Source organism: Tyto alba, unplaced genomic scaffold (genome assembly GCF_018691265.1).
Source record: "Tyto alba isolate M040663 unplaced genomic scaffold, T.alba_DEE_v4.0 Super-Scaffold_40, whole genome shotgun sequence".
In the NCBI taxonomy this organism is placed as follows: domain Eukaryota; kingdom Metazoa; phylum Chordata; class Aves; order Strigiformes; family Tytonidae; genus Tyto; species Tyto alba.
The window spans coordinates 42,722,638-42,737,254 of record NW_024881316.1 but is presented as its reverse complement, the minus strand read 5'-3'; the positions used below and the strand labels follow the sequence as shown (position 1 = coordinate 42,737,254).

The following is a 14,617-nucleotide window of genomic DNA, read 5'->3' as shown; positions in this document are numbered from 1 at the left end:
AAATAAAATAACAGCAGAATCTTATGATTCTACACGTTTCTTTGTAATATAAATAAAAACATTTAATTTTGAAGATTTTTTTTTTCCTTGCTTATAGTGCATATGACCTTTTGTTGGATAGTCTCAGAACTTGTACTTTCTCATAGGATATAAAGAGTATGAAAGCTATTATCACCTCAGTTTTATCATGCTTATTGCTGCACACTCATTTTATCCCTTCTTGTCAGGACACTGTCATAAAAATTCTTACTCATTACATGATACTCTCTTTAATGTATTTTAAAATGTACCTAATTTTTGGTCATTGAACAGTAAAAGTGATTGACCGTGTTATCCTTTTGCAAAAACCAGCTAGTCATTGCATTATCGTGTTGATACAAATGTTGCAGCTCACTAAAAAGACATGGATTTTTACTAGCAGCCAACTTTTCATGCAAAAGAAGTGCCGACTTTTTTCAAACTGAGCACCTTTTTGTACAGAAGATGTAATGTACATTCTCTAATGTTTCTGAAATACTCAGTTTTCTGAAACACTGCCATACTAAAATAAGAACTGATTCATGCAGGCTTTGAATAGTAATTTTACTTAGATTGAGATCAGAAATTAAACTACATCACAGGTATTTTTGAAACTTCTGCGGTTCAGAATTAATCACCTCATAAAAAGGCCATATGCTTTAGGAAGTGTGGGCATTTTTCAAAGAATATTTAAAGGGAAGCGTCAAACTGAGTAGAGAAGATGTTGATATTTCTGTTATGTTAGAGGTGACTAAAGTGGATGGAAGCTTTTCTAAGTAGAGTTGCTGCCTGATGAAACTCAGTAACTTATTTACTGAATACTCAGTGACACTTGCTGAGGTAACATGGACTGAACTACATATCTTATAGGGATCTACTGTTTTAGTAATGTTCATGTTCATCAGATATCCCTGTGACAGCAAAAGATGTTGTTCCCCTCCCATATTATTTTGATACTTAATAAAACCAAAAATTTGCATGTATCCTAAACCTGAACAGTACCGTGCTTGACGTTTCAATTTTGTTTTTATAAAAGAATGAAAACATGCCGTTCTACTGCAAAAAGGACTGAGTTTTTTGTCTATTTTGCCACTTTAATAGGAGAAAGAAGCATGCCATTCACAGCAGCGATACAACCTCCTCAGATGAAGAACGTTTTGAAAGAAGAAAATCTAAAAGCATGGCCAGAGCAAGAAATAGGTATCAAAACATACTTGGTCTTTGGGAGGGTTTGATTTTTATTATTCATCAGAAAATAAGCAGTACTATTCCATAATGTTCTACCAGTTCTGCAGGCTTTTTTGATTCTGCCTGTAATTACCTGCAGACACAGTTTAAGGGGATTGTTGGTTATATATTAACATAGATTTTGAAGTCTTATGAGTAGATAATTAACAACAGTGGTAAAAAGATGGAAAGATAAGAGTATCTGATTCAGCTGGGATGTAAAACAAACAGCTTGTCAGTTAAAATAGATTTTTTTTGTTGGTGTTGTTTGGTCCTAGTTAGTTCAGTTGTACTCCCAATACTAGTTCTTATTCTTCTCTCTTCCTGTTGTGTAACAGTATGTGCATTTTACACACCCAGCACATTTTTCTGACCTTCCATTTGTTCACCAGTTATGTAAAAGTGGAAGGTCTATAAGGTATATCAGTAAATTTACTTACTGCCACAGGTACATTAGTTGGAAAACTGAACAGAAAAAAAAAAAAAGCAGCATTTCATCATCTTTTTTCCATCTTTTCCTGTCTGCCACACTGTTCCCTTTTTGATCCTGAGGAACTCCAGTGACATACAGCTACCAGAAGTGTAGTTCCAAGTGTAACGTGTGTCTTTCTGGTACCTTTCTTTCTCCCCTTATCTCTGTATTTGATCTGATGTAATATCTGTGTAGGGACTTAAAGCTTCTTTGTATACACTAAGAAGCTGGAACATGTGGATGTGAGTTATGGCTGATCTGCAAGAAATACTATTTCCTTTATTTGGACTCTAATAAGTTATATTTCTAACAAATCTGTTTTCCTTGTACTGTTAATCCTTTTCTTACCATATTGAACTTCACAATTCATCACTGCTGGTGGAGAGTGACCTGTTCTTTTGGTCAGCATTGTTCCTTTTGCGTTTAATCAAAATAGCCTGTCCAGCCTGTTTCTCCAGATTGAAATATCTGTATGGAAGCATAAAGGTATGCTTATATTTAAGGAACTTCCAGATATACAAGAATAATTACCACAATAAAAAGGTTAGTTTTGATTATCTTATCAATCCAGGAAGATTGTCTCTTCAGGTAACAGGAGTCATTTAGTCTTTTGGTTCTTCCGGTTCCAGCAAAATGATCAAGACACAACAATTTTTTTTTTTTTTGTTGTTGTTGTTGTTGAACAGGTGCCTGCCTTTAAACTTTAGAGCAGAAGATCTAGCTAGTGGAATCCTGCGAGAACGTGTGAAAGTTGGGGCAAGTTTGGCTGATGTTGACCCTATGATTGTTGATAAATCGGTAGGTTTTCTTAAAACTTTATTTTCCTTCCCCCAATTATGCATAAGTAGAATGCAATACAGCCTCCCATTAGAGTTGAAGTAAATTCTCAGTAAACTCATTGATCTTTTTCGATTTTTTTGAAAGCTGTTTTCTGTTTATTCCCTTGGGCTGCAAAGTACTTGCTTTTGGTCTGTAGGTAGTCAACAGGCTGCATACATACTGTAAATAAGCAGAAATAGCAATCGCCCAACTATATTTCTTTGTTTACAGTCATTTTGCAATTACTTGTAATAGTAGGAACTGGGATAATGCTAAGCAGTGTGGAAACCAGAAGTACTGACCACTTGGGTTGGTTAACTTGATGCTAGTCATGTGGGTCCTGTACCTGTTCAGAAACAATGATGCACATGAGCTTATGGTGTGTGTTGTACAGAAGCTGCTGAATTATTACTAGATCTGAACCACTGTCTAGAAGTACTTTGACTATATTCAGGTTACACTGTGCCTGAGCTTAAAATTGGTCTCAGACTTAGGCTGGATCTGTGTAGAACTCGAGGCATCCCTGGCACAGTTAACAAGAGTTGACTTTCTCAAATTTTTTTACACTTTCAAAATTCATGGTGATCAAAAAATACTGGTGATCAATGCAGTATTGTTTGCAATTTGTTGTCAAATATGTTATTTTGTAACTAAAAGTACTTTTGTGGAAAGCTGTTACAATATATACACTTTCTGTGCTTTGTTTTTTTTTCTAAGGTGCGTTTTGATAGTATAGGGGGATTGAGCCATCATATCCTTGCACTTAAGGAAATGGTAGTGTTTCCTCTTCTCTATCCAGAAATATTTGAAAAATTCAAAATTCAGCCACCAAGGTAGGTCTGTTTACTCCTATTGTTGTATTTTATTTTGCTATGCTCCGAAGAATGCTTCACTTGAAAACATATAGGAGATTGATTCTTTCCCTGAAGTGTTTGCAGTTCAAATAGACTTATATGTTTGCTACCCGTATCGGAATGTAATAAGCAGGATGAAGAGTTACAAAGATCTAGTTTATTTTTCTTGTGGTAGGAAGGTGAACTTCATGATTGGGCTAAAGAAAGAATTCTGAAATGTTCTACTTAGCAGTACCTTGACTTTTTTTGCATTATGTTATCAAATATTTTACTAAATCAAGTTAAATGCTGATGTTTCTTTTATAGGAGTAATCTCAATAATATTATGATTTAAATATGTATTAATCAGGCATCTTGGTGTGTGATTTAAATGTGGGTACACATAATCTAAGTAAATTGGAAATTTTGGGATATTTTTGTCATTTAAAGGAAGAATGTCTCTTCAAAAAAGTAACAAGCACTGATTCAAGTATTACGTAAGGTTTAATATTTGAGGAGATATTTAACTAGTGTAAAACAATCCTTTGGAGACTTAATATGCTTTTGATTAATGCTCTCTACAAAGCAAAGATTTACTGATTTGAAAGTGTAAAAAACCCCATCGATTTTATGAAGTCATGTTGAATACACCAAATAATAATACTAGAACTTCAGTCTTTCTTCTCCAGGCTCCCTGTCTTCATTATAAAATTTGACTTGGAGTTTTTCAGGAGACATAAAATAAGTTTGTGACTGTGTTGATCCATTTATCTTCAGGGGCTGTTTATTCTATGGTCCTCCTGGAACAGGTAAAACCTTGGTAGCTAGAGCTCTAGCTAATGAATGCAGTCAAGGAGACAAAAAGGTGGCTTTCTTTATGAGGAAAGGAGCAGACTGTCTCAGTAAGTGGGTTGGTGAATCTGAACGTCAGCTTCGACTCCTTTTTGATCAGGTTAGATGAAAATACATACTTTTCATATAATTTATCTGTGTTTTTTTTTTCCCCCTGTGTGTGTTTTAGGCAGTCAAAGTTATTTGCAATTGAATCTAAATACCTGTAAATTTTCATAGATTGGGCAAGATTTGTCCAAATTGTATATTTAGATGAAAAAATAGAGGAATGCTGACAACAGTTTCTATTGCTCTGAAAACTGAGAGGAAGAAGTCTATTGACTTGTCCATTAATGAAGCAAAGTAGTTTGGGTAAAAACTGAAAAAAAATTCTCAGTCAGCGAGTTTGAGTTTGACTGGCATAAAAGCTACACAGAGGAGGATGCAGGACTGCATTGGTTGAGTGTATATTTTAGTGTCCTTATTTGACTTGGAAGATGATGGACAGAAGAGAGTTGCCTAGAGCAGTGAAATGCAGTTGCTTAAACAAAAGCTGTTTTCAGACACAGATGTCTAAACAAACAGGTTATGAGCAGATAAGATACTGTTTTCTGTAACTGAGTATAAGTTGTCAGTTTGTCTTTAATCTCTCTAACATACAGTAAAACTGGTACACTGGTGCCATCTTGCTTATTCGAAGGAGAATGCAGTCTTTGTCTGAAACAGTACTGTAGTTGAAAATTCAATTTTATTTTCACACTGTACACTTTTTAACAAAGTTGTCTCAATATATGTGTTGGTTTAGCATGTAAATGCTTTGTAATGAAAAGAAACTTTTCAGTGTTGATGGATAAATTATGAACTAACAGGGAATTAATTTTTTTTTTTTTTTGCATACCAGGCATACTTGATGAGACCCTCTATAATCTTTTTTGATGAAATAGATGGCTTGGCTCCAGTTCGTTCTAGTAGACAAGATCAGATTCACAGGTAATATTTCTCATATGCTATAATTATCTCGATATATGCTGCATTATCTTGGTAAACGCTCAAGTGTAATTTTACTCAGTTCCCAAGAAAGGTTTTTACTTTTGCTTAAATCCACTTACACTAAAAAGGACAGATTGTTGAGGTTTTTTTGATGTCAAAAGTCATCTTTTCAGTTTTTCAGACAGACTGTAATTTTGATGTGAATCGAATTGCAGTGGAGATTACCCTTAAGCCACATTATTAATTTAAAGATTTCCAGAGCCTTTCTTTTGGTTGCTGGTTTTGTACTTTAAACAGATTGTCTGTTACCAACCCAATAGAATATCCAGTTGAAAAAAATTTTATCCTAAAATGATGAATTGAATGTTCTATGAATGAACTGGACACCCCTATCATTTTGAATCTGGATGGTGTGGTGTGCAAACTTACCTTGAATTGCTATCATGTTGTTTTTTTAAACATTTTTTACAACAGTTTACTGCTGGCTAAAATTTTTCCTGTCTGCCTTCAGTCTCAGTTTTGCAGTGCTTTTTATGGCAATGCACTTTTATCTTTCATTCTATAGGTGTTTTATTTGTATTGTTGTATTTATGTGTATATCTCCCTCCACTCAACTGAGGGGGACAGAAAATTTTGGGGCCAGCAGACTAGGATATTATGGCAACACGTGGCTTTCTCTTGATGCACCTTTCTTCCGCCTGGTGCTACAGTTGCTCTAAACAGGACGATGCATACTCTGTTAATGGAAGAGAGCTTTTCAGAGGTGCAGTAAGTGGCTTCCCAAGCTCACATTTCCCGAAACTTTTAAAGGAAGTAGTTTTAATTTAATATAATCCTTAATGGAGTCAAAATACTGTCTATAATATGGATTTTATCAAAAGGTTCCTTCTTGCTTTGAGACTGGAAACAGTTATGCAACTGTGTTTTTTAATTTAGCTTTTTCTATTTGAAATTATGAATGTTGCAGTTGAAAAAGGAAAAAATTCTTGCAGTGTTCCCTATACATTATTTTTTTTGAAAACATTCTTTTAGCTCTATAGTGTCTACTCTTCTTGCCCTCATGGATGGACTGGATAATAGAGGTGAAATAGTTGTAATTGGTGCTACAAACAGACTGGATTCTATAGATCCTGCACTCAGGAGACCTGGACGCTTTGACAGGGAATTTCTTTTCAACTTGCCTGATCAAAAGGTAAAACTTACGAAGGAGATTTATTAGTAAACATTTCTAGTATATTAAACTCTTGAATGCCTGACAACCAAGTTTATGAAATAAAAATATGCATACTTCTAAGAATTTAATTTTAGGAAGACATTTTAAGAAAAAACACATTGTATACATAAAGTTGTATTGAACTTCACATCTTAAGAATATAGTTAAAGCTAAACAGGGAGGTAAATTGTTTGCATTAAACTGAATTGCTGATCTAAAACCTTGTTTTGTATGAATTTGTATAACGAGCACTAACTGTTGGGGTTTTGGAAGTTATGGTAAGAGAAGATAGATTTATTATCATGTTGACTGCAAAGCACATAAAAATTGTACACGCAAAGCTAAACATTCTTATATCGTCAACAGAACATTTTAGTTCTTTGTTCTAGACTTCTGTAAACTCAGCCATAATATTTCAGGGATTTATATTTAATATGCAAAGTAAATTTAATTTTGATAGGTGTATTTTGATTCTATAGAATTTCAAAATTAAATAGTTCTGGAATTCATGTTTATTTACTATACTACTGAGCAATAAATTAATTGATGAGGCATTTGACAGTAGAAGCTGATAATCATAGGTGTAGCAATTAAAGATTAAATTAGAAAATCATGATAATTCCTAACAGAACATGAGTTTTGATCAGTTCACGTATAATAATGTTGTTGACTAAACAGCAGTTAAAATGTGTAACTGGTATACTGAAAAAATAACTGATTTTATATTAAATTAAAAAAGAAGGGAAAACCTTTGCTCTTTCAGACTTTTGAGTGCTAAGTTCTATTTTGTGCATCTCAGTGACAGGTCAAAACAGTTAAAATAACTATGTGTGAATATAAATAAATAATATTTTTGTCTAAAATACTATGACATGGATTTGGCTTGCTAGTTTTGATATTTTTTTTTTCCCCTTTTTTAAAATACCAGGCACGAAAGCACATTTTACAAATTCACACCAGGGATTGGAACCCCAAATTGTCAGATCCTTTCTTAGGAGAACTGGCTGAAAAATGTGTTGGTGAGTATTACAATGTTAGTACTTTTACTTCCTCTTCTGTGTAAAACTTTAAAGGTATGTTAAATGTTACCAGGATATTTTATCATTTTTACCTTTCTAAACTTCTGTACTTTCAACAACACTCTTTTTTTGTAATAACAAAATATGTTTCTGTCTTACTAAAACACAAAATGAATAGCTGCTAGTCGTTTGAAAATACAATCATGTTTCCTTTCTGTAACATCACTGTCCTTATATAGGATGCATACCCTCAAAGAGAAGCAAAATGAAGTGGGAATTGGAATCTTTAGGTAAACTTCCCATTAAATTAGTATATTACAGAAGAGATAGGGAGACTGGGGGCTTTTTTCTGTCTACTTATTGAGGGGAAAAAAAAATTGGTACTTGTGTGGGGGTTTTTTTGTCTGTTTGTTTTTGTTTTTACTGACTGGCATGCTCTCCTCTGACATAAATCCAACAAACTAACCAGCCTTTCTAAAGATGAATTTTTTTCCAGATTGCTAGCACAGAACAACCTCAAAGTGTAGATATAGGCAGGGGGGAAAAAAGCACCACACCATGAGTACATTAAATATACCTTTGGAGCACCCAAAGACATGCTGTACTGAATGGAGAATGGTTGTTCAAGATAAACCTAATCGGAAATAAACCCAAATATTTTTATAGTGAATTTAACAGAGGAAACGACCCTAAAACACACACCACAATCTCTTCTCATCAATTTGTCATGCAAAGATCCATCCTCTGTCAGTCATCTGCTTGGACAAGCACTGAAGTTCTCAGAAAAAGGACGGTCTCAAATATCTGTGCATTGGAATCCATCATCAGAGAAATAAGATCTTTAAATTGAACATCAGTCCATTCAGTCAGCTACAGTACATCCGAATTATCCTCTTCATCCACAGGGACATCTATCATCGAAGCAACATCCCTCCGCTTTTGATGCACAAAGACCTCAACATCTTCTGGTGAGGAGAAAACATAACTATCCAGCAAACTCCAGTTTAAGCTTTGCCGGGTATAAGACAGCATGTGCCAAACCCATTTCATGTAAATTCTGCTTGATTTGTGCAAAGACATGGTGCTGCTTAGTGGGAGTGAGGGGATTACATGGGATAAAACCCAGTTGTTTGAAAATTCACCATATTTTTGCGTTGAGAACACAATTATATATTATAAAATTTCACACCGTAGGGAAAGCCGTTTGTAGGTTTGATTGGAAGACATTCTTTGTGCTCAATAAAGCCTGTCAGTTCTGTAGAAAAGCCAGCTAACAAAAAGAAATACCCTTTTCTGTTTTCTTTGGCTTTCCTGCTGTCCAACTACTATGCACTTGATTGTCTCCATTCTGTATCTTGGAATTTAAATGTTTCCATACATCCAAGATTAAAACTTTTTGACTATTACAAGGACTTTTTAAAACAGCTGAAGTAAGACTCGTTTATCTTCTTCATCTCGAGATTGTCTCCTCATTTCTATAAGTGAAATCTGCAGCAACTAATTATTTAAACAGACTTCCCAGAATCTTTGTGGCCATTGCGAATTGGACTCATTGGTATACTTGTCATATGATACAGTATATACTGGTCTATTTCCTCTTGTGTGCAGGTTTTCTTTAAAAACAAACAAACAAACAAACAATACCCCCACCCCCCAAACACCCCACCCCCTCTTCCCCAAGTAAGAGCTGCCTAGTCTCAACAGGCTTTTCGCACAGCGTGGTTTATACTTCTCTCCAGTTCAGCAAACTTTGCAACACTTAACTGCAGCCGTATGGATTCTAATGAAGAAAACTGCTGAAATACTACCAAAGTAAATGACTTTGGGGAAGCAGATATGTGTGCGACTCAGAACTTTTTAAGATCTAGGAGTGTAATTATAAAGAAATTCGCAGGGAAAAGCCCCAGGACTTGCAAAAAATAGGCTATTTCCTGAGGGTTGATTTTTGTCCCAGGTGTTATGGATTGCATACCTTTTAGGAGATTTCTATGTATGTGATAATTAAAGAACCCACTTCAGTGAATGGCCGCATCACTGCAGTGTGTGTGAGACAAAGTGAAGCAGCATGAGGAGAGCATAGACTTGCTCAGAAGACTACACGCTGATGTCTTATTAGTACCTTCACTAAACACAAGTAATTACTATGTTTTTTCTCCTTACTGGAGATGGGCCCCAGATATCCTGAACTTCATAAATCCTTTCTTATCTCTTGTGCTTACTTTGTTGTTCTGAATAACTTTCTGTAGATAGAGAGACTGTTACCTATTAACTCAGTCTTGTAGGAAACAAAACATGTTAGCAACCGAAAAAGTGTGAATTCCTTCATCTGTCATCTTGCAGATGCATCTTTTTACAATGTAGTAAGGGTTATTTAAATAATGTTAAATAGAATTGTAAAGAAGCAAACCATCATGTTCAAGATGCTTGTTAAAAATACTCTATTATGTTCTGCTTATTGCAGGAGCATTTTGTGGCAAAATGATACTAATACTAATTTAATGACGGAGGGGGAAGTTTTGGCATTTAGCGTTCATGTTTCTCACAATTTTTTTTAAAAATACAGTAATGATTTTTTATTTCTGTCATCATGCTGAGTTGTTCGCTAACTCCTTTTCCCTGCAGTCCATTTTAGGAGTTGCAGAGAGTTGTACGACATAAATTGGAAGAAATGGTCAAGATTGCTCAGCTGAATGTTTCACCCAGTTCAGTAGCAGTTTGTTGCAGGTTTTTGTGGTGTGTGTTAGGCAGAAGAAATTTTAAAGAGAACATAATTTCTGCACAGTAGAGTTGGAAGAATATGGCTTTAAAATTTCAGTGGTCAGAGTGCATTCTTTGGAAACCTACATGGGAATCCACTTGTTTGCTGTCCTGCTCTTTGAAAGTTGTACTTCTAAAATGTTTAGCAGAGTGTGGTGGTGATGGGTAGAACAACATGGGCTACTTGACAAGAATACTTGTTTTTGTGCTAAGTTAAAGTGTGCCAGTACATTTTGCCTGCCAAATTGAACATCCTTTGTGAGATGCTTCAAAAATGGAAGCAAATGCACTGAACCTTGGCTTTATATTGTAGGGTCAATTTGGGCTAAAATAAATTTAGGTTACTTACTGTTAGCATGATAAATTTTATCTTGCTTTGACAATACTTTACCCATGTTTTTCTTGCTCTTAATCAGTTTTCATTTACTTCTTAGAAATAAAAAGTTCTTTAATGTTTCACAAGATACAGGATTTTTGCAGTTTTCCTCTCACTGAAATGAATGTACAGTATGCACAAGAGGGTCCCTCAAAAAGAGACACCAATTATTAGTCTTCAAATGTAATTTCTCCTGAGAATTGAAAAGTAGAAATGGAGTCTAATTGTGTATCTGATCACATGAGAATTTAATTTTAAAAATAGGCTACAGGCTATTATTTCCTAATTTCGCAATTCTTTGGAGATGTACAAGCGGTGATTAAAATGAGTGTTAGAAAGTGATATTACAGCATTTATTAATAGAAAAATGGGAAAGGATATAGTTTGTGAGCTGCTGAATCTTTTGTCTCAAAAATACTAAACTAATTTTTACAGTGACAGGCTGTGTATCTCTAGCATATCTTTGATTTAAGCTTTGGTTTAGTGGCCCCCAAAATTTTTTGTTTATTCCAGTATTCTTGCTAGATGAGAAGTGGACCAATTTAAATGGGAATATGATACCTGATATTGGAAGAACAAAGCAGAATTCAGGGGAAGAACCTTGGTTTTGATTTCTCTGATGCACTTGTGGCTACTACTGCGTTCACATATTGATTGAGTGTGCCTGCGTGGCTTTGATTTCATGATGGGGTTTAGTTACAAAAAGTGAAAAAATCTGAGGGCTAAAAATAATTAGTTACCTATTGATGAATATAGTGGATGTATTTGAACACATTTTAAATGTTTCATGTATTTATTTAAAGGTAACTTGAATGTGAATTGCTACATACTTTTTAGATAACAGTCACAGTGTGTGGTCATCCGGGTTACATAATTATTACTAATAAGCATTCTATAAAATCAGAAGGCTTAGTTTTAAAGTTGCAGAAGGAGTCTGATATTTATGGTGATCTTTCATCTGAGTTTTTTACTGCTTTTTAAAAATTATTTTCACATATATATGAGAAACTCAGGTGGAATTTGAAGTCTCAGATGATTTAAGTCATCTTTATAGCTGAAAATTTGGTATCTTATTATTATCTCCCAAATTTATATATCTGAAAGTTGGAGATGGAAAATGATCTATATTCCATATTAATTTCTTCCTTTTTATTTTTCAACACTGTGTATGGAATCATCTTTGTTCCTTGTTGCTGTATGGATCTTGTAAAAATGTGTGCCAGCAGCACTGAAAGAACATCAGAGATAGAGAAAAACAAGGCAGGCTTCGGTTTTGGGAGTTAGCGCTGCCGAAAGACCAGTACAAAAACAGAGTAGAAAAAGTGCAAATGTTGTAAGACCTGGAGGGTGAGGAGGAAGTCTGGTTAAAAAAAAAAAAAAAAGTTAAGAATGAATTAACTAAAGATTTGATTAATTAGCCTCTATAAACACTTCATTGTAAACCCATGAACCTTTATGTGGCAATACCTCAGTGCAACACGTTTTCCTATAGTGACTATAATTCTCTAAAAGACTTTTCCCACTGGAATAGTGTTTTACATTTTTTGAAAGATGGAGCTATGGTGCTGCAGAATACAGTGGCATATTAATGTCTCTTGCTGAGAGATAGGGAAAAAATGGAAATCTAATTTCTAGCTCTGGAGAAACCCCCCCAGACCATTAGTACTGCAAAAGACACAGAGGTATTAAGTCTCTCAGTATTTCATAATTATCAGGTATGTGTTTCTCAGTAAAGATGATTAAGCAATTATAGGTAGCTACCTGTAGATATTTACGAAGCTAGGCTAAATTAAAATTGCAGTGGTTTTTAATAGTTTTTCTGCTCTTTCACTTATATTAGTAAAATTACGAACCTCTAAAAAGCCTGAAACATTCTTCTTGATAGTAAAAGTTCACATTTTTCCAAGACTACACAGTATGCTTTTTTAACAAGAGATTTCATCTCTTTCATATTCTACTCATGATACATTTTTTTTTATACCGCTCTTTTTCTCAATCTGTAAAAGTTTAAAGTTGCAGAAATTCATCCAGTATAACAAAATTACTTTGCTATTAAAAAATATATTCATGTAATGATATTAAAGTAAAAAAGGAGAAGAGGGTCTAGCCAGTTAAAATTGCACACGTACTTTAGACAATACTAAGGAAAAAGAAAGGGCAATAACAGACTTAAAATCCTGGGCTGAAAATACACTATGTATCACACTATATAATGAAAACATAGGTCCTTTTAACCCCAATGTGGAATTAATTTCTTACAGTATTTCAATATACCTGTATATAATTTCTTGGTACACAACACTATCACTGGATTATGACCTGATACCTTTTGGCAGATGCTTTGTGGACCTCAGCACTTAAGTATTACTAATTGTTTTTAGCCTTAGACATTTTTAAAATATATGTAGCACATCAATGCTATTTCATGGAAAATATTTTTGTCTTTGTGTGCATCAGGGTACTGTGGAGCTGACATAAAAGCACTTTGCACTGAGGCTGCCTTGATTGCCCTGAGACGACGCTATCCCCAGATTTATGTGAGCAGTCAGAAACTACAGCTTGATGTTTCTTCAGTAGTTCTCAGTGCACAGGATTTTTATCATGCAATGCAGAATATTGTGCCTGCTTCCCAACGTGCCGTGACATCTTCAGGACATGCGTTATCTCCTGTGATCAGACCACTGTTGGAACGTACCTTCACTAACCTTCTTGAGGTTTTACACAAAGTGTTTCCTCATGCTGAATTTAGCCAGGGTGACAAAAGCGAAGGTATGTGGTTTGGGGTTTGTAATGCAACTGCAGTTTCAATTTGGAAATATTTCAACTGGCTTTCTTGTATTGCTAGCCTTAAACCTGATTTGTATTTGGTTCAATGTTGTTAGTATGTAAATAGAATTTGCTCTGGTGCTTCATAATTATTTTTGCTGATTCCAAGTTGCTGTGGAATTTAATGAACTGATGTATATAGACCAAGAATCTATAGGTGTGAGTGCCACCTGAAAAAAGGTGAACCCCCAAGTAATCTACAATTTAAATACAAGAAATGGTGGGGCATGGTCAGATGGCAGAACAAAAATAAAATAGTTAGATAACATTGCTCAGTATGTTAGGACCTGATGTTGGTGCTTCTGTCCTGAGTGACAGTTAGTTGTCCCCAGTCCTTTGCTTGTTGATGGTGCAGAAGCAAGCTGCAAAGGAGCGCTGTGGGGAGCTTGCAGCTCAGCAGGTGAGACACTGGTTAGCTGAGATACCTGAGCCTATGTAACGGTCATCTACTGGTTAAGGAGAAAATCCTGAGGCTTCAGTTCCCTTGAACTGGCCTGATACACTCCTGATCCTCTGAGTTGATTCTGTTGGCTTAGCAAGTGGAGAACTATTTGCTGTTTTGTCAAGTTAGCTTTTTGCCAAATTAGTGAGTAAAATCAACTCCCTAAGGGATCAGATGTATGCCAGAACGCTGTTGCAATGGGAGCAGTGTGAGTGCACTAAGGAAGCAAGGAATAAGAAGAATGCAACTGACTGTTTTGACTGGCAGTGAGTCAATAGGTTCTGAGTTTTTTTTACTCGGCTCTTCTCTGAGACATACTTTAATAGTTACCCAGGTCATTGGAAGTTAAATGTTGAGCAAGATATCTTGGTTTTGATACCTGCTTATTCTGACATACTGATCTCTACTGTTCTTATCTGGGATCACCCTCACACCTCCAACTATGTAAACAGTCCTTGTGGTTGTGTGTTATTAACTTGAAAATAGCCCAGTCATAAAGCAAATCTGTGACAGCAATGACTTTCTTTGCATTCCTATTCCAGAGCATAGTTCCAGACTGCAGCCCAGGCAGCTTAAGCTGATCCTTGTGCTGGCTGCTACAGTTCCTCCAGCCCAGCTGTGCATTTTTGCTCTATCCCTTCCACTTACTTTAGTACGTCAGGCCCTTTGTTAAACCATTTTAGCCAGCAAACTCATCCAAAAATGATGTATTTTTGTTGAGTTAGTTTTCTGCTGACTCTGGGATAGCTGGAGGTTTTAACAACTGTTGGAGTTGGAATGAGATGGGGCCTGGG

At 35.3% G+C, this 14,617-nt stretch overlaps 1 protein-coding gene across 3 annotated transcripts in view; it reads left to right on the top strand.

The window, feature by feature from the left end:
* Positions 1–14,617, top strand: part of ATAD2B (ATPase family AAA domain containing 2B) — a 77,342-nt gene that overhangs the window by 24,412 nt on the left and 38,313 nt on the right. For all 3 annotated transcript variants that reach the window (XM_033005051.2, XM_033005048.2, XM_033005049.2), the window contains exons 9-16: positions 1,120–1,218; positions 2,404–2,515; positions 3,254–3,369; positions 4,147–4,321; positions 5,102–5,190; positions 6,223–6,382; positions 7,332–7,422; positions 13,013–13,324. In XM_033005051.2, the coding sequence (XP_032860942.2) occupies positions 1,120–1,218; positions 2,404–2,515; positions 3,254–3,369; positions 4,147–4,321; positions 5,102–5,190; positions 6,223–6,382; positions 7,332–7,422; positions 13,013–13,324 (1,154 nt within the window). The remainder of the gene's footprint in view (positions 1–1,119; positions 1,219–2,403; positions 2,516–3,253; positions 3,370–4,146; positions 4,322–5,101; positions 5,191–6,222; positions 6,383–7,331; positions 7,423–13,012; positions 13,325–14,617) is intronic.